The sequence below is a fragment of the Anser anser genome (genome assembly GCF_964211835.1).
Source record: "Anser anser genome assembly, chromosome: 21".
NCBI classification, from domain to species: Eukaryota; Metazoa; Chordata; class Aves; order Anseriformes; family Anatidae; genus Anser; species Anser anser.
This window is the reverse complement of record NC_139742.1, coordinates 5,406,503-5,426,518: the sequence shown is the minus strand read 5'-3', so window position 1 is coordinate 5,426,518 and position 20,016 is coordinate 5,406,503. Positions and strand designations below refer to the sequence as shown.

The following is a 20,016-nucleotide window of genomic DNA, read 5'->3' as shown; positions in this document are numbered from 1 at the left end:
TTACAGGTCCAAATTGTTGCAATGGAATATATTAGAAAGGCAAGGCTGGCACACAGAGTGGAGTAGGCATGAAAGCAAGAACCAGGGTTTCTGGACTCTGACCCAGACCTCTTTGAATTCAGTTTTCAGATTACTGCCTGTTTCAGTTTTCCAGTAGAAATGGCAGGGAATAGTAAGATTTTTATTCAGTTGTTCAGTTTATTGTGCAGAGTTTGCAGGTGTTTCTACAAATCCTTATTCCAACATGCAACAGAAGTATTAAATGAATTTGGACATTTTCTTTGTGCATAAATTACAAAATTTATTTTGGTTCAGTCAAAACATACTGTTTAAGAAAACACTTCATTTTGATTTTTAACGTATATTACTCAACATGTAATGAAAAACAAAACACAATCTTGAACCAATCCTTTCCAAATAGAAAACTCAACACATTCTGTTCCAAAGAAAAGCTGACTTTATCAAAATGCTTTTTTTCCCTTAAATCAACAAATTTCTACAAAGTGTTTTGCCTTTGATGAATTGGCATTTTTCTGACATGAAAATGAGCAATCCAAAAAAAAAAAAATTCTACGCAGCTCTGTGGCAAGTCTTAGCTAATTCTGGAACAGTAGCATGAAGGTGCGTAGGAAGGGTACTGCAAGGAGATGTAACATTGAGCTGAGACTTAAGAGATTTGGGTTGAATTCCTGAAGCACTTAAGAAATGATCTGGGGCAAGCCATTAATCTACCCCGTGTCTCAATTCCCGTTCTGCAGAATGGGAAAAACAGCATTTCCCGATCTCCTAAAGCTACTGCAAGGATAAAAACCTATTAACACTTATGAGATTACTGGACTTTGATATAAGGTGTATAAATACCGAGGAAGACAGAAAGCAGAGCTGCATTTTTGTGTAACTTAGAATGAAATTATGGGGAAGTGGACCGGCTTGGACAATAATTTAATAATAGCAGGAATAATTTCAAGTTCAGGGGCAGTGTTTAATAGAAATTACTGCTCACCACCCACCATATTTTTTCTTAATAAGCAGCTCAGAAATGTGCAATTTATCATTATTATTACCATCTATATTCATTCTATCTCTGCCACTTCACAAATGAGAGGAGTTCCTCACAAACATCTACGAAGCTAGCTCATTATCCAGCCTCCCTATTTATAACTCTCATTTATGACAATAGCTATCAAAATCTTGCCAACGGTAGGGCTGCTGGTGTGCTGACACCACTGCTCCGCAGCCCGCTGAGCGGTATTATCTCACTGTTCCCTCGTGTTCCCCCATCTGTCCCTGACCATCTGGTGTCCTTGGTCTTCTAATTAGATTGTAAGCTTTTTGGGGCATGGACTGCCTTCCTGGTTTTACAGCACCTAGCACGATACCGTTACAGTCCCGGATTCAGCAGGACTGTCTTCAAAATATCATTCTTCATCCCATATCAGCACACATGTGCAGAAGATACTTTTAACTCAGTTCCTGATCTACCAAGCACTGTTAAATGGATCCTCTTTCTAAGTAGAGTCCTGAACCAAGCCTCTATGGGTCCTGGATTTCAGAGCAGTGTCTTTGGCATCTTGGCTAGTCGATTCATGGTGAGGTCTAATGAAGTTTAATTCCCTCTGTTAACACTATCCAGCACCACCTGATGTTATGACTTGGTGGAGATTGCATCCCTGCCACACTTCTTCATTTTCAAGCTGCCTCTGATCCTCATCACAAGAACATCAGTAGTTTATAATTAGCTGGAGTGTGGGGACAAATGAGCTGAAATAAGGCACCTAGTTGTTACCAGTGTGATTCTCACCTCGCTATAGGCAGGGAGCAATTAAGAGTTTTTGCACAAAAATGGCTTCCTTTAGGCTGCTGGTTGAACTGCATTAATAACAAAGGATACATAGGCTGTTTTTGGTTCACTGAATATTCTGACAAGTTGTAAGCAAAGTGTTGACAAACTGCAAAGAAAACGGCCTTATTTCCTCCGAGTCATTTAGGGTCAAAAGAAATATTTTTATCACTGTGCTGTCTTAAGAGGCTAGAAGGACGAATGAAAAGGGGGAAAAATACCCCTAGCAGTTTCAAAGGGAAATTTGGAAATGTGTCCCCTTGGTACTCTTAAAACTAAAACATTCACATCACCCAATCATTATTTCTTTTATTTCTTTCAGCATGAACAATTTGGAAAAGTTGAAGTACATTTTTAAACTGTACCACTATTTTAGGAGAGGAATTTCTCATCCCCCTTCCTTGCCTTTTCTCACCCAAAAATGTCTCAGCTGATGAATATCCCTCAGGTCTAAGTCATACTTTGTATGACTTAACAAACCCTGACAGGTTGGCTTCCCCATCCCTTTCCATCCACATTCCCTGTTTCCCTGACACACAAGAGATGTTCTCAGCTTGGATGGATTGTTGGCCAGCATTTCAAGAGAACAGCTAAACCTGCTCCATGGGCAGGAGCTACCTTCCAGCAATTCCCCCTCTGAATCAAGTGCAAGACATAAATATTGTTGCTCCAGCTGCAACCAGTGACCTACCAAGAGTGCAACCCTAAAGGTGCCGGGCAGTAGTTACCTGTCTAGCAGAAATGTGAGTGTACTTAAAGCAGGGGATGTTGAATAAAATCTAGGAGAAGGTAAAAACACTTAAAATTAAGCATGCACTTAAGCTGTTTGCTGAAATGAGGTCAGACGTTCGTCACTTTGCAGGGTCGAGCTCTAAACTAACATGAACTGTTTCATCTCTCCCTTGACACTTCAGTCTTTTACTAATTTATCAGCATCCTAAAGCAGCATGTGAAGTTGCTGCAGAACAGAAGCGTTTCAGATACAAATAGCAATTGTTAGCCTCTTCCCTCTGTTAAATGGCAGCAGGCAGAAACCTCTCTCAACCTGCCAAGAACCAAATGTGGGACACAAGAAAGAATTATTGGTGCATGAAGCTTGAAGAGATAGGGGACTTATTTCTTTACTAAAAATAATGTGTTCGGTAATTTCTCTTTCCCAAGTCTACATTTCTGATGGTAATAGTTTACAACAATGAGCGTGAGAAAACAGAAGGGATGTGTGCAAGATCAATTTGACTCTAATAGAAGGGATAAATGAAAGGTACAGAGGTTAGAAGAAAGGTGGAAAATCCCAGGAGGCAGAGGCAAAGCGTAGTGTTCAGAGCAAGCAACAGAGAGCCAACTCCTGTACTCTGCCTTCCCATTTACAGCGGTGATCTGGGGCTACGCAGCCTCCCCAACAAGAATCTGATCTCACAGTATCGTTTTCTGTAAAATCTACCATTCTGAGCTACCCAGCTGTATAAAAATTACCTTTTAAGTGGCTAAGTAGACACCCAGCTTTATTCCTTTCTTCTTATTTCAAGAAACAATGGGAGTAACAGCACTTGCCTGCCTTACTAGAGTGCTGAGAGCTTTAATTAATGTCTCTAATTCAATTTGAACTCCTTGGATAAAAGGCACTGCCTTGTGACAGCAAAGGTATTGCCCAAAATAGAATATAATTAACACACAGATATCAATCACAATGAAATTAAGTGTACATTCAAATACAACTTGCTCTTTACAGAAAGCACCTGCCTATTTTTCCTCCAAGAATCCTGAAGACTTATAAGACAAGGAACATTTAATGTTCCAGGCTGAATTCTGATTAGAATAAGGCCTTTTTAAACTGCCTCCCTAAAAGGGGTTGCGACAGAAATCTCCATTTACCATGACAGATGTGCCTTCGTGATGGACAATACTGGAAACTGATTGTTATGTGCCTCAGAATCAGTACTTCTCACATCTTCTTATCTCAGCACTTATTTACTGTGAACTTGAACCTATGTCCCGGCTCACCAGTTGATCATGTTTATTAACAGATGCGATAATTGCATCATCTTGCTTTTTGAGATGAACCAGAAGGACCCAGATCACTACAGCACTGTGTAATGCTCCAGAGTGGGCATAAGCTTTGTAGCTTTTTTTTTTCTTTTTTTCTTTTTTTTTCTAACTGCTGCATTGCAAAGCTTTCTGACACCTTGAGGTGGTTGTCTTTCATCGCTTTTAGGACACGAACACCTAATGAGCCATGTGGCCGGCAGGGCTGCATTTTGCTAAGTGCTATCCTCAGACAGTGGCTTCTCCAACAAGATTGCAAATCAGTCTGACAAATGCTATTGTACACTCAAGCTGATAATAGGAAAGTGAGGGGGAAAAATAATACATTTAAGGGCATTGCCCATGATCACTGGGCGCATCTTGTGCAGAATTGAGCAGAACGTTGGCTTCCTGGATCAAAAGCCAGTGTTCTCCTCTACCAAGGCTGTCCTTTAATGCAGAGATTGCTTCTGTGACAGATTTAGCTTTTAGTTTGTCTTGGGTCTCCTACCCAAAGGCTATATACATGCAGACATCCCCCCTTCCTCTTCTTCCCCCATCCGCCTTGAATCCACAGAACATAACTTACATCAGTGAAGCCCCATAATGCCACATAACAAATTAATTTCAGATTCAAACTTGTTAGCAGTTAGATTGAGTAGACCTCACATTATTGCCTTAGACACAAAATAGTCCCACTTTAGTAAGCTTTATAGCTTCCATGGGGACCAGCCCCGTGGTGTGTATTAATATTTAATGCGAAACAACATCTCTATAGAAGCTACAGGGGGGAAAAAGATACTACTAAAAAATTAAAGGTGGTTGTGTGCTAGTCATCTAGACCCAGTTGTGCTCTACTACCCTCACTGCCTCAGGCACCAATCCTTGCTCTCAGCACTGATACCTCCAGTATCCAGCTTCCAGGTGGGAGATGTGGCCACTTCTTGTGGTCTCAAGGCATGTCCTCGACATGTCTTAACCCCTGGTTAAGAGTCATTGCATTTCTATTCATCCTGATTCTAACTTCGACCTAGCAGGAAAGGAAGGGAGGACGAAGATGCGTGTGGGGGGAATTAGTGAATATCTCCTCTCTGTTATAAACTGAAATCTCCCCAGTGTATGCTGCTCAGATATGGAAGGACACAGTGGGATTTCTCTGAAGCCCACTTCATTTAGTTGTTCTCATATTTCTGTTTATGCTTGCACTGAGCTGGGAGCTGGAGGTGAGCTATCGCTCCACTTTGGTATGTAAGAGCTCCCTTCCTCTCTGCAATAGAAATTCAATAGGAAGTGAAATGTTTAAAGGAAAACTGATCCAGGCTGGCTGATGAAGGAAGTAGTTATGGAAGAGCTTAATGAACAGACAACCAAGAGGGTGAGGAGGATGTGCACAGATCATTATCAGCAGCAAACCTACGTACCTGTCTAGCAGTGAATATGCTGAGCTTGCAGCCTTGTGCCTGTGATGGCAGAGTGCTGTGGGCATGCAATGAGCAGTGGGGCAGAGAAGCAGCCTGAACAGAGAAGCAGGAGAAAAAAATCTCCTGAACTGGAATATGGAAATGCTCACAGTGGGATGTAGCTGAGAGCATTTCCAAGTAACACCTCAGGTTCATGATCACTGTGAGTGGAAGCAGACCTGTACCATACCCCACTCAGAATATGCTGTGTGCCCCTCGATGTGGGGCAAGAATCCCCAAACCCTGTTTTTTTAAGGTAAAGTAGTACTGCTCTTTTCTTAGAGGTGAGGGACTAAAGCACTGAGATCTGTCCTGTTTATGGCAGAAATGGGAGTCAGTGAAGGCTAATATTAAAAATGTCCCCAGAATAAGAACAACCTCCTCAGTCAGGAGCTACAGGTGCCATTAGGTTTAATAGCAGTAATATTCTATCTGCAATTAGAAAGAAGTTTATATGTGCCCAACAGAAAAAAGCGAACATTCGTTGGCTTTCCCATCCTTAATTTTTTTTTCATTTCTTCATGCAATGCAACAGCTGACTGTCGTTTTTAACTAGACTTTACACAATTCTGTTTTGTCAAGCGCTGCTGAGCTCGCCGCAGCTCCACAGGCACATGCTGTGCACACGTGCGGCCTCCCACGCGCCCCGCCGTGCGCGCACACTTGGCTCTTGTGCTCCCCGTCGCACTCCCAGATCCGATACACCCGCGCAGAAGATGTGCACTCGCTGCCAGGGGCTGCATCTTTGCTTTGTTCCCAGAGAAAGCTCCTGGAGTCAAGGAGATGGCCACGCCAGCCATGATGCTGATGCCCTCTGCACCGTACCACGGTGCTTGCAGCAGGCAGACTCTCACCTCCACATGCAATGCTGCAAATGTACATGGGGCCTCTAGCACACCAGTGCAACCTCTTCTTAGCAAGATCTTTTCCCTCTAGGAACTGCAGACTTTCAGAGTGCTTGTGGTGGACTCAGACTCCCAACGAGCAGGGTTGTTGGAGATGTACAAATACGCCTGACACCAAAACTCTCAGTTGTAAGCTCTGCGTAGCCTGATTTTTCCTGCTTTTAAAGAGTAGCTCCAGGCTCTTTGAGCTATATTAATGCAGAAACGTGTGGGTATCAGCTGTCCTGAGGACAACTTTTGGCTAGGTTTGTACTCCCAGAGTGAGGGCCATGGCCTCAAGGCTGCTCTGCCTGGGCATCCCCACCATGCTGGCACATCCCCACAAAACTCAGCAAGGCAGCCAGATGGACAGGAGGTGGGCAGGAGGAGGAACATGTCCTGTGTGGGGAGAGGGCTTTTTCAAAGCTGCGTCAGCAGCTCCAGCAATGAGGATGTTCAGTTCTGATGAGTGGGGAGCACAACCCAGCACGCTGGGCTGCTGCTGCTGCTGTGTTCCCCTCAGAGTCCCGGTTAGCAAGCCGAAGGGAATGGGGTTGGTGTTGGGCACGGGTGCTGACAAACCGAGCTGCTCCCCTTCCTCCATTCGGAGAGGGGCACCGTGCCAGCAGCATGACTGCGGAGGCGGATGATCTAACGGCTGAAACGCTGGAAATGGGAGTCAGAAGACGAGGGCTCTCTTCCAGCTGTATCCATGGCTTGCTGCGTAACCTTTGGCAAGGCATTTCACCCCTCTGTTTCCCTTCCCACTCATCATATGTCTTGTCTGTTCAGACACCGAACACATCGGGGAGAGGAGCTGGCTCGTAGCAGGGCTGCCCGCAGCCATGCTTTGCATGTGATGGACGGCGTGCCCTGCACCAGGTGCTGGGGAGCACCCCCGTAAGCCTCCTAGTAAATCTCCCACTGCTCAATATGCATGCTCAGCATGAACTTCAATCTTGGGAAGAGCCCCGAGGTCCTACTGTGATCCCAATAGCAACAGACCCCGTCCCCCCCTCCAAACACATGACTCCCAAGCACCCCGTCAGGGAAGCAGGTTGGGGTGATTTTTATCTTTCAGCGTTTGGCAGGATTTCAGAGTCACGTGTGGCTGTGTGTGTGTGTGTGTGTGTGTCTCTGCGTCCGCATGCACTCGTCGCTGAAACCTGGGTAATTATTTTGTTTTATTTCTTTTTTGGCAACACTTTAAAGCAAGAGCTGGGTCTTTATAGATTGCTCAGGTTGCATGGAGTATGGATTACAGATCGTCAGTGAGACATGAAAGGAGAAGACACGTTTCTCTGGCACAGCATTAAAGGGACGATAAATGGGTAATTGTAGCCTAGGGTGCGGCCACCTTCTGCACCCAGCCCTCGCTCGTCTTTGCGGCACTGCGGAGAACTTCATGAGGGAAATGATGGAAAAGCTGGGGTGAGGATGGCTCAGGTCGGGACCTGGTTATTTCAAAGGTGGTATGTGCTCAGGAGGTTAAAGGCACCACTTAGGTGTGAATAAAACACTGCCAGATACTCCAAGCAGTAATGCAGGCAGACTGAAGGCTTTTAAAATGTGTTTTTTTCATGTCTCTTTTACCCTGAGAGACAGTTGTCAAAGGATCAAAGCAATTCCCATTTCTAAACTCTCCCTTTCTCTCCCTTCTCCCTCCCCTCCCTCCATTTCTTTCTCTCTGTTTCCTTCCCCCTCTTCCCTCTCTTTTTCAACAGGACTCCACAGAATGGAGCAAGAATGAGAGGAAAAAGGCAGACAGAAAAGCATGAACTGGAGGCTTGTTGAGTTCCTCTACCTCCTGTTTATATGGGACCATATACTAGTACAGCCCTCCCACCAGGACCCCGCTGCCACCAACCAACATGTCTCCAAGGAGTTTGATTGGCTTATTTCAGACAGGGGGCCCTTCCACCACTCGCGGAGCTACTTATCCTTTGTGGAAAGACATCGTCAAGGATTTACAACCAGATATAAAATATACAGGTACGTTGGTTTCCTGTGGCTCCCGTAGCTTGGGTAAGCTGTGAGGTGGTGGGAACTCGGCCAGCTCCCTTGAGCTCGTGGCCTAGTCGATGGGGGGGGATGTGCCACTGCACCCGTTCCATGTGGAGATGTTTCTCTGGTCCCCCACAGCCCTCAGCTGGCAATGCAGATTGCTTCACAGGCTCGGGTGTAGTGCTCTGATCATGAGATGAAGGCACCGCAGTGCCCTGGCAGTGTGCACAATGTAGACTGAGAAGAAAAAGGACTAAGGGCGTGGGTGCACTTTGTGGGACAGACCAAAAATTCAAAGTCAGTTTCACGAGCAAGTTTCTCAAATCTGTCCCAGTGGGCAGACCAAGCATCTGTATCAAATTCACATATGTGCTCTGCCAACAGTTTAAGGTTCACATGGCAAGAACAGACATAAATACAAGGCACATGTCGGGACGGCAGTTCTCACGCTGCCGTGCATGCGCCCTAGCTGTGTGCCGCTTACCGCAGGCCTCTGCAGATGATCTCCGAGTATGAGTCAGACTTGCCTCCAGAACTGTGAGCTTGGTTTGAAAGTCATTCAATTAAAAAACTACAGAAAATAGGCAGAATTTGGATTTTCCTTTGCCTTCTAGGTTTTTCAAGCCTTTGTTGTTGCCTGTTTCAAGTGCTTTTTGGCAGCTGTGATATCCAGAAACATACTTATCTTTTTGTTATTTGAATATGAAAAGCTGGGGTGCTCATGTGAGCCTCCTATTGCAGCAGCAGGCACTTTGGAAGGAAGGGGAATAAGCCAGCAAGAATCATGAGATTTGGGCTAAAACCCAAAGACCAAACTCTCATAGACATGTGCACATTTCCATAATTATATATCCCCGTCGTGCTTCGGAAAGACACTTGCAAACGTAGCTACGCAAACTAGTAGGTAGGAAAGTGCTAGTGAATTGCCTACTGGCAACATGCATGCAGAGATGCACACGTGTTTGCTGGGGGTCAGGGGGGGCTGAAAACCACTTGTGTGCAGGCAGCCTTCTCCCATGGGCAGAAAGCCAAAAGCACTTGCGGGGTAGCAGCAACATGTGAAATATTGACGTGTGGGGAAGAAAAATGAGTTTTGCCTGTCCCATCACGGCCTGCGGGGAGCGCAGCATCCCCTCCCCTCACACCAGCCTGCGGAGCAGGGGCAGGTTAGCATGGGTTGAAGACGTTGTCCTGGCTTGTCCTCCTCGTTCCAAACAGCCTGGGGGACAACAGCCGCAAAAAGCAGAAATAGTGCTGCCACACTTCCTCTGGGGATAGCTCACAGGCTTTGCTCGCACAGAGGAGCAGAGAAAAGATGTCTTTTTAAGAAAGACTTCCCTGCTGGTTGTGGATAAGCCTGGCTCCCCCCTGCCCTGCTGGATTGGGGTTGTGCTCCTCTGCCCCACACAGTGCCCTGGCAGTGGCTCTGCCCTTTGCTAAAGAACTCTTCAGCCCCAAACGCTGCCCTGGCAGGCTCCAGGAGCTGCAGTGGGAGGGAAATGCATGCAATGGATGTATTCAGACACCTCCAAGAGCTGTCAGGGTAGGTCAGGGCAGAGATCTATCAAGCCAGGGATCCTGTCTCTGAGAATCAGGGAGAAAAGGGGCTGGAAGGACCTTGGGAGGTCATTTAATCCATGCCACTTCCCCTAGGCGGGCTCAGCCTGTACCTGTGATGCATCTGACAGGTTTGTGAGCAACCTCTCGTGAAAGGTTTCCTGCGACGGAGAATTCACACCTGGAGCAGACAGGCTGCACTATGGCTTTGCTCTCCCCATCCTAGTAAAGGAGCTAAATTTTTGCTCTAATGTGAAGCCTGTGATTTTTAGTTTTATCTGCTATGGGGTGAGGAGCAAATTCCCCTTTGGTCTGTAGGAGACTGCTAAGAATTTGAAAGTTTATCTCAGTTCAGGGTGAACTTTATACATGGGAAGTGGAAAAGGATCTGTATTTCTTCATCTCTGCTGGATATTGCCAAAGTATTTATCAGAGAGACTTCTAGCACAGGGAGAACAATGTGTGACCTCTGTGCACACGGGAGGCACGGACAGCAGCATCTGCACATGTGGGAGGCTGGGAGCATGGGGAAGGGTCTGACAAGGGTCTTGCAAACAGTCACAAGCAGAGGCAGTGCTGGAGAAGTCATTATTCACGGAAATATTCGGAGGTGAGACAGCCCAATGGAAGTAGTTAGGCACAGGGTCCAGAGGGAGGTGGAAAGACTGCAAAGGGCACGTAGGGAGGCATCTCTTGGCCGTACATCACGGTTTGGTATCTGGGAGGTGAGTGGAAATGCTCCAGGACTGGCTTTAGGTCCCACTGCAGCCAGCAGAGGAGAGGGGGAGCCCTCGACTCCTTCAGCAGAGCATATGGGGCCTTTAGGTATGGGGCTGGCCAGACTCGGAGGGTTATTTCCTTCTAATATTTGGCCCCGTTTGCAGGACTGGTAACTTGAAAACTGGGCCCATGCATTTTTAAAGCAGTGCCCAAATCAGCCTCACTGTGGCGAATTAGCGGAGCTCCCAGCGGCTAAGGCTGGACTTGGAGCCACCCCCCCCCCTCCAGAACCTGTCATTTTACCGAAAGCCACGAGGGGAAAATCTCATTTTGCGGGCTCCTTAAATTGACTTCAAAATCTTTAAAGCTGTTGGGATTTTGTCAACTGCTTAATTCCGGCATAGAAGCCTCTTTCCTCCCAAATGATGTCTTTCAATTGCTCTTTGCACTAGACTGGCCCAAGGGCAGCACGTATCCTGCAGTAAGGGTGACTCTCCTTTCCTCTGGAAAGCAGCCCACTTAGAGCACGGGAATTTCTGCACTCTTTTCTCTTTCAGTGCTCCTTTTCTCCCAGATTTCTTTTTTTTTTTTTTAGTTGGCTGGTTTGTCCCTCAGTCAGTTCCTTTTGGCACCTGAATTTTTTCTGGACAAGGTTTGCCCCGAGCGCCGCTCCTCTCCTAAGGCCAACAGCAGCAGGTCTCAACCCAGCCACAGTGCCCGAGGTTTTGGAGTGGATGTGAAAACATGCGAGAGGACCTCACCCGTCCCTAATCGAAACGCTGTCGCCAGTTTAGTGGTGATTTCCCCAGTGTCTTGCAGTGCAGGAGTGTGGACACAGCACATTAGGAGCGTGTCATTTACACTGAAAACCCACTGAGAGGAAGCCGCTCTCAATGTTACGCAGCAGCGTAAGGCAATACGCAGCACTTTCTAATCTTCACAGGCAACGTTAAAAAAGAAGCAGCATCAGATTAAAAAATGCAAACCTTCTTCCATCACAGGTGAAGTCCAAATATCTGTCAGCAGCAAGCAAGAGCCTGTTTTTGGGTAGCACGGCTATTAATACACCGCACGGGCAGAGCTGCTGTACAGCAGCGTAGCTGTCGATATCTTTTCATAGGATGCCTGGAAACATCCTGGCACAAAAAGGCAGCTCGTGTCACAGTGTCCAAAGACTCATTCCTTCCTTCTGTGTTTTGCATTTTAGCAGACTTTAGGACTCCTTCTTGCAAGATTTGGTCCAAACTGATTTTACTGGTGCTCTCAGTCAAGGTTTGCACCGTGCATGGGATATCGGGAGGAAGGCAAGCAAAGTGGGGGCTGTTTTATACTGAATCATGGGCAGTAGGGGTAGGTACAACTGCATTAAGGAGGTACATTAATCAGCATCGATTCACACTAATAAGGCTGGTTTAGGGGGGCCTCTGGCAGGAAAATGTTGCTTTGATCATTATCTGTGCACTCAGATGCTAATGCAGATAGGATGGCAGATGCTGTGAGTGGTTTGTGGGATGTCTGAATATTCATTATCACCGTCCCTGTTGTTGTTCCTAGTCTTGAGAGCCTGGGGTGTGAGATGCTGCACAAGGGCTGGAAAATGGATGAAGCTCAGCTTGGCTTGACTTTGGGACTAGGGCACTGCTCAGACCAGTAACCTTTCCTGTTACCACCACACAGTATTTAATAGCTTCAACCAACTTCTTGGAGCTATGCTGTTGGAGCTATGCACCCCTTTTTTCTTGCCATGGTGCCATGAAATGAACTCATTCCTTCGTGCCTCAGTTTCCTCAGCATAGAAGGGGAGATGACAGGCCATAGCTGGGAAGACAATTAAGTTTCCTCCACATTGCTGGGGAAGTAATTAAATGCTGCAAGATGTATGTGCCCATGGACCAGCCAGTCCTGTCCTGTCCCCCCACCCACAGAGAAACGGGACAAAACCAAGTACTTACATACGCCAGTTACAGTAAGGTCCCTGGATATATAAAAAGAAAATACAGTTCCCAAGACAGGACAGATCGTGAGTAACTGGCTGCACAAGTGAGCCACAAATTGCTTGGGATGGTGCCCAGGGAGAAGAAAACTTATTTTTTATCCCCAGGACATTGTTTTACCAGTGGTGCAGAGCTGGGACAGGAGAGGTGGGGGGGTCTCCACCCTTGGTGGTGCTCATGAGCTGGCGATAGCTCTGCTTCAAGTGGGAGGTTGGATGAGGGACCCCCAGGGTCCCGTCTCACCAACAGATCTGTGGTTTTCCTGGTTCTCTGATTCAGAGTGGACACTAAACTGGGAGCTCATAAAGAGATTTGCACTACTAAAGGCAGCCTGGCCACACTAGAGATTTTTATTTAGTCCTAGAAAACCCACAAATCTGAGCAGCTACGTGCTCTCTAAATGTGTCATTCCCTCAGCAAATAGGAATAGAATTACCATGACGCGAGATGCTTTTCTGCTGCTTAGATTTTTCTTTGGAAGAAAGAAAAAAAGAGAGGAAAAAAAAAAAAGAAAGAAATTTGGTATCACAAAATTCTCACAAAACTTTCAAAGTTTTACGGCACCACAAATTAAAACAATGAGCCAGATTCTCTGTGACATAAATACATGAAGCTGTTGACTTCAAGGAGAAGTCACCAATTTACCTGCCGGGGAGTCTGTTGTAGTGATTGCAACACTGCCCCGGCCCTGCACAGCAGCAGGGTTGGTGAGGCTGCATGTCTGGGTGTCCAGCTGCATGCGTTACAAGATTTTGTTATTTCTAAGTGAGGGGAGAATTCATTTCGTATTTCAGGCACTGGACTTGCACAATCTAGCTAATGAACATGAGCTTTGATGCCTGTTTCTGGCACAGAAGTTTTGCCTTTCTTGACCAGACCAGGCAGGTTTCTTTCAAACCTGTGATTTTCACAACTGAGGAACTGATCCGGCAGAAAACTAAGCTGGCAGGAGAAAAAAAATAAATAAAAAAAATTAATTTTCACCAGATCACTTTTCCAGTCTCGTTGATTGTTTACTTGGCTGCTAGTGAAGGGACAGGGCTGCATGGTTGAAGGCAGCAAGGAAACAGATGAGACTGCTGTTTTCAGAAGCAACGTGGGTTAGAGTTGTATTTAAGCATTTGTGAAGCTGCATGCTAAGTTTGGGCAGAGACAAGCTCTATTATGGCTGCTTTCACCATTTTTTTCAATTCAATTTTTTTTTCTCCCATCTCTCCACTCCTCATTGACTCCTTTTGCTGTTTCGCTATTGCATTGAATTTAATCTACTGGTCACTAGAGCTGCACAAATAATTGATTTTGTGGTTCACTGGTTGTACAGAAGAAAAATAACATTAAAAATGGGTTGATCTGAAACTGATGTTTGTTCAACTTTTCAGTAAAATGAAAAAATCAAAACATTTCATTTTAGGCTCAGTGGTATGTTTAAGCTTGGCTGTTTGTTTTCATTTTTTTTAATCCAGTGAAAACTAATATTTTTTTTTCCAATTTTTAAAGCATAAAATTTCACCTCGAAACACAAAGCCAACTAATGCCACTTAAAAGTGTCAAAAGGGAAACACTCTGATTTGGAGTGTATTTGGTTCAGCTGTTTGCTTTTCAACTTGCTCATTCCATTTGTGTTGAATTTGCAAATAGTTTAATAGTTTTTATGTCCTTGAAACTATCAAGGAGTCAAAAAAAAAAAAAGCAAAAAAAAAGCCGGGCTCTCCTTAGATTTTGAAATCTAACAGTTTCCCAGGGTTAAGATTTGTCATCCCTTGGGTTCAGATTTTAGCACCCTAGGATAAAATATGTTATATATAGGATGCTAGGATATATATATATGTGTGTGTGTGTCCCACCAGCACTGCTGGGCAAGGGAGGCACAGCCAGGACAGGCGGTGGGGTGGCAGCTTTGCTGTGGGAAGGCTCAAGCTTATCCAAAACTCAGTTGGATGCTGAGACTCAGGTGCTACTGGCTGAGATAAACCATCCAGCATGCCTGTAGTACTTGCTCCTCTCTCGCACAAATATCCTGGCAAGCTTTCAGTCCCGTTCCGGTTGCTTTTGGATGCCTGAAGCATCCCAAAAAGCTCCGTGAAGGTTCTTCTCAAACAGCAGTAATGCGATGCTCTGCGCTGGTACAATCTGATAGGCACCGTTAGGCTTTTTAATTTTTGCTTTGGCTTTTCTAGTCATGCTGAAGTTCTGCTGACAAGGTTTTCCTATTAGGTTTTTATGCTATCTGTTTAAAGGGGACATCAACTTTTATGTGTTCCAGTCAGAGGCAAGGCTCTTTTTGGGGAGGCAAGGCAGCAATTGAAGGACAGAGGGAGCCGAGATGAAAGGAGGCTCTTGCCTCTGAGTGGAATGAGCAATGGGAATCTGTACGGCACTGCATGGCAAAAAAATACAAAATCTCCATAGTTTACATTATGCATGTAAACGAGTGATGTACATTGGTTTGTAATCAGTAAATGCCTTGTAAATAAATGTGTGTAAACCAAAATAATTTAAATCTATTTCCATAGTGCTTGCAAACAATGAAGCCTTCCAGTGTTGTCCTCAATGTAAATGTTAATCTAAAAATGACATTACTACAAGTTTATGCAACTTTACAAGGGAGCCACGATTTGCATTCCTGCTTCACCAGCCCTAACAGAGCTGCTTGGCAAGCTCGAGCCCTTCAGATATGGGTGGAAAGCAGCCCACCCCATCACGCAGCCTCTCCTTCAGCCACTGCCTTGATTCTTCATGCAGTTCAGGGCCCGGCCTCGTTACGTTCCTTGCATGTAATGCTGCCCTGGCTATGGAAAGCTTTTTGTATGAGAGAAGGAGAGGCAGGAGGCATGGCAGGGAATGGCTGGGGCTGAGCTGTGCAGCGCTGAGCTCTGGGAGCTGCTGGGCTGAGCGGACGAGGAACTTGGCCCTCTTCGGGGCTGGAGGAGCAGCTGCGCTGGCTGCGTTTGGATTCAGATGGCGAGGGCTCGTGAGCAGCCCTGGCAGCTGCAGGAGTCGGCAGAAGGACACACCTCTCCTTCTCTTTGATATTCTTGAGAATAGAGGACAAGCGGAAGGATAAGTGGCACCAGGCTTTGATAGGCTCAGAGCTGCTAACAGCTGGGCAAGCTTTGGGGAAGGGCAGCCCCTCATCTCCACTTGGCAGCGCATGCCCACGCCGTGGGGAACGCTGCTGAAGCGATGTTAGTTGGTAAGTTTGTGTCCTGGCAGGGTACTTGTGGCTAGGACAGGCCAGCTCCTCTGCAGAAAAGCATGCACAGGAGCTGCCCGCCCAGCAAGGCACAGCACTAACTGGTTGCCCTGCCTGCTGACCCAGGTAAACCGGTCACCGGATCAGCTGAGCTTAGCACAGCTCTACAGAGCTGCAGGCCCAAGCACAAAAATCCCCTTTCTCAGCCCAAAGTGAAATATTCCAACCATCCTCCCAACAAAGCCCAGAAGAAGCACAGACAAATGTTCTGAGTCACTGCCCCTTTCCCAAGAGCTCTGCACCCTGCTGGGCTGGGAGGGAGCCCCTTGGAGACCTTGGTGGGGGTTCTGCTCCCCTCTGCAGGAAGAGGAGAGCTTTCCCCAGCTCACCTCCCAAGGCTGCTCCGAGCTTGCTGCCACAGCAATGACTCTGCGTGCTCCTCTCTGATTTCTTCAGACCAGCAGACCATGGTCCAGTGGCTTGGGAGCATATTTTAAAGGCTAACAAGCCAAGGAGAAGCCTTCACTTTTTTTTTTTCTTTTTTTTTTTTTTTTTTTTGTGAGCAGATTATCAATTCTGCTTTTAAGTTAAGCAGATGCTTATATCAGCAGAGAAGCTGTTACATTAAAAAAAAAAAAAGTCAGCCCGGAATAATTTTGTTCTGGCACCAGTAGCACTGGGAGATGGCATGACTGTACCTATTATAGGGGTTTTTCTATTTCTGGATCCCTCTAATGTTTCCCTTGGGTTCCAGAAAGTATGTATTTTTTTTTTCCTTTTTCCTTTCTTTTTTGCTGATTGCCACCCACCAGCCTCTGTAAATGGAACAAGACACGTCCCACTGGGGCAGTCAGAGCCATCCAGGCTGGCATCCCATGCTGAACTGTTAAATGCAGGTACAGAACCAAGGACACCTCCAAACAGAAATCCAGGAATCAGCTTTACCTGGAGCAGGGGGGAAGAAGGGCTCGGGCCAGCCCGTTGGGTAAGGATTTCCTCCTATCATCAGCATGAAATCAAACCCATGCAGGGCCGAAGCTCCATGCCTGGGGCGATCAGACCCGATTTCCCACCCATGGCACCTCACAGGCTTCCACCCCGATGATCCCCACATTGTGCCCGAGGCAAAACCTCCAGCCTGCCCTAGAGGCCAGCCCTCAGCTCTGGCTCTGTCTGCGGTGCAGCGAGGGATAGGATTCTCCCAAGTATTTTCTCTGCTTCTAAATCAAAGTCCTGCTGACAGCACCAAGCGCTAAGTGCCTGCCTGGGGCCCTGCTCCTGCAGTCCTGTGACGACATCAGAATTTAAGCTTTAATTAAGGAACAAGTGTGGGGAGGGAGGGAAGCATCTCCAGCCCTCATGACTGCGAAGGGAAGCTTGGAAACATGACCTGAGTGCAAGCAACATCTGCTTTAATGCACAGCCAGCTCTCAGCAGAAGGGAAAGCAGCCGGGAGGGGAAGCCACTGCATCAAACTCCCATCCAGGCCAGGCCTGCTTGTGCTTCTGCTTGCAACGAGAGAGGAGAGTTTCCACAAGAGCTCGGCTATGTCACAGTTTCAGCGGGGTGCCCTCCCTTGCTGTACATGGCTCTCACGCAGCTTGGCTGGGCCAAATTCCCCACTAACATGGCCTCTGCTCGTGCACAGCCCTAGTCCAGAGGTGGCACGAACCAGCTGACTGCTCTGGGCTCCTGCAGGCTCTGCCGTGCCGATGGGGAGCAGCACTTTTTAAGCAGCAAGATGGAAATTCTCTGTTCCAGGGTTACAGCAGGTGAAGTTTTGCCTCTCAGAGCTCTTTAGCCCAGCTATTAGGGGTGAATTGTTCGTTATGCCTATGGCATGCCACCTTTCTACACTTGCTGGCCCAAAACCCCATGCTGCCTTTGCTGTGCTCTCTCCCACCATCAGTTTCAGCAGGGAGCAAACAGACATTTTAGAGACAAGTTAAGGAGCAGCCTCGGGATCCGCTCCATCTCCCAGGGATGCACCTTTGGCGAGGTTCGTTGAAGAAAAACTTTATTTGATGGCTACGCTCTCAGCCAGCACACCAGGGACTGGGGACTCCAATGTGCTTGATACTGCAACAACCTTTCATTCCCAGGAATGAGCACCATGAAAAGGCAGAGAAAAGCTGCTCCCCTATAACTTATAGCTGGGGCCTGTTTGACTTAGTCATAGCTCTGACAAGCATCCTGACACTGACCGCCGTGCTGACGTGGCTAGAGATCTTGTCATTTCTGTAATAAAAGTGTCTCTTTGTAAGCTGAAAACAGGATTCATGGGCTGGTAGCTTCTGGCAGCTCCCTCCCATTCAGCCTAGATGAGAACACAAACACAGACCAGGGGTGGATACTGCCTCCCCACAGCTACTCAGAGGTGGAAGAAGGACGAGGTGAAACCCAGCATTATGTGTCAGGAGGGCAAAGGTGTTTTTGTTGTGCACGTCCCCGCCTGACCTCATTTTGCTTTTGCTCTCCTTTCTTCCACACCGGTTCTTTCCCTCTCAGCAAAGGAAAAGCTGTCTATGGCATATTCAGCATTAAATATTTTAGTGTTAGCTTCCAGCTCTTGAGCAGGAAAACAGAAAGAACAGTACTTTTTACTCCCCTCCAAATATCTGGGGCTTTCCCTGGGGAGTGCAGCTGTGCAGCCCGGCTAACACTAATGAGAGAGCTTGGTACACAGGACAAACTGTCTGTTGCATGATTAAGAGAATAAGAAAATGAGAAAATAAGAAGAAAAGAAGGTTGCTACCTTCATCTCTGGTTAGAGCTCAATGATTAATCCCTACCAGACTAAGTTTTTCTCCTTGCACTTCACCTCCTTTCCCCCCTGACTTCCTCCTACCTGCAATACACAAGCAGACTGTGAAAGTCTCAGACTTTCCCCCTCCTGCCCAAAAAGACTCCCAGCTGTTTCAGGGGAGTATTTGATATTTGAAATCTGTGCCATTACAATTCAGCAGCTGAGTGGTGCTGAGTCACATGGTGAAGACATATCTCAAATTATTTAGCGTCTCTTCAAAGCCCACACTTTTAGAGTCCTGTGATTATGTAAGAGTCTCAACTCAATTTTTAAAGTAAGTTTACGGCCCTCATAATTGCTGAGGAAAACTTGATAATATGACTCCTACATCCTCAGAAAGCAGAAGCCAAAAAAAAAAAAAAAAAAAAAAAAAGAGCCCTGAAGTTTATCAGATTTTAAAGTCTCATGAATTTTAAAACCAATCTCTTAATTCTTTTTTGGAGCCTGACTCATGATTTTCAAACAGTTAGCAATATGGCTGTAGGGATTGTAAGGCTGGTTTGTTATCTTATTAGATAACTTACATAAAATATCCAAACCCATGGAGACTCAGAGATTGAGTACTGCACTTCAGGACACAGCTGGAGAGAACAGTGCCTTGTCTTCTGTATGGATGCTGAGGATCTCCTCTTAATCCCGGTCTCTAGTCACTACTGCAGCATGAATATTTCCCAGAATGATATTAGCGCTAATCATATGAATGAGAGTAGCCATAATATTGATCTTCATAATACTTAGGTTATTAAATTTGAGTTTGAAGGTAGTTTTGTGGGGTTATTCATAATGGTAAATCTCGTCAGGCTGCATAAGCAGGGAAAACAAGTCACAGAGCAATAGCATTGCAAATATATTTCGGAGTCTTCCACCCTACCACAAGATTGCACACTGAACAGACACTTGTGAACGCTGGCAATACCAGAACTGATGTTCTGTTAATCGTGTGATAATCTCAGATGAACCTAATTAATTGGGTGTTGCAACAACTTGCCCTATTGTTTCTGTGAAGCACATGCATCACTCGGGGGCACTTAACTCCTGGAGTATTTGCACACAGACATACCAAGACAGCGATGCTTCTATGACAAGATGAAAGGATTGCCACCGTCACCATTAAGTGGTGGGCTTGCCTTCCCCAGACAAATTTACCCATGCCCACTGAAGAGGTAGGGAAGTAGCTGAGCACACCCCATGCTTGTGGATGTTCCCAGAGCCTCACACATCTCTGTGTTGAACATTGATGTTTGAGGTGCACTCAGCTACTGGGGTGATGGGAGCATTGTATGGCCCTGTGTGAAATAGTACGGGACAGGAGACGTCCTACCCGCTCTTCTGGCATATAACAAGGAGTAATCAAGAGTGTGGAAGGGGCTGAAAGCTACTATATAGAATAAGCTTACAGAATAATTGCCAGCTGTATTTGGGCTGATTTTTCTTCTGCAGAAAAGGCATAAAAGCAAGTTTATTGTTTTCACTCCTGGGGTCTGAGATATTTTCACCATGCTTTTTAAAAAAAACACCGTGCTTTATCTCCCCACT

At 46.2% G+C, this 20,016-nt stretch overlaps 1 protein-coding gene across 2 annotated transcripts in view; it reads left to right on the top strand.

Moving 5' to 3' along the window:
• The window catches only part of BRINP1 (BMP/retinoic acid inducible neural specific 1), an 87,846-nt gene that overhangs the window by 20,815 nt on the left and 47,015 nt on the right, over positions 1-20,016 (top strand). For both annotated transcript variants that reach the window (XM_083807725.1, XM_083807724.1), the window contains exon 2: positions 7,931-8,198. In XM_083807725.1, the coding sequence (XP_083663851.1) occupies positions 8,078-8,198 (121 nt within the window). In that variant the 5' untranslated portion in view covers positions 7,931-8,077. The remainder of the gene's footprint in view (positions 1-7,930; positions 8,199-20,016) is intronic.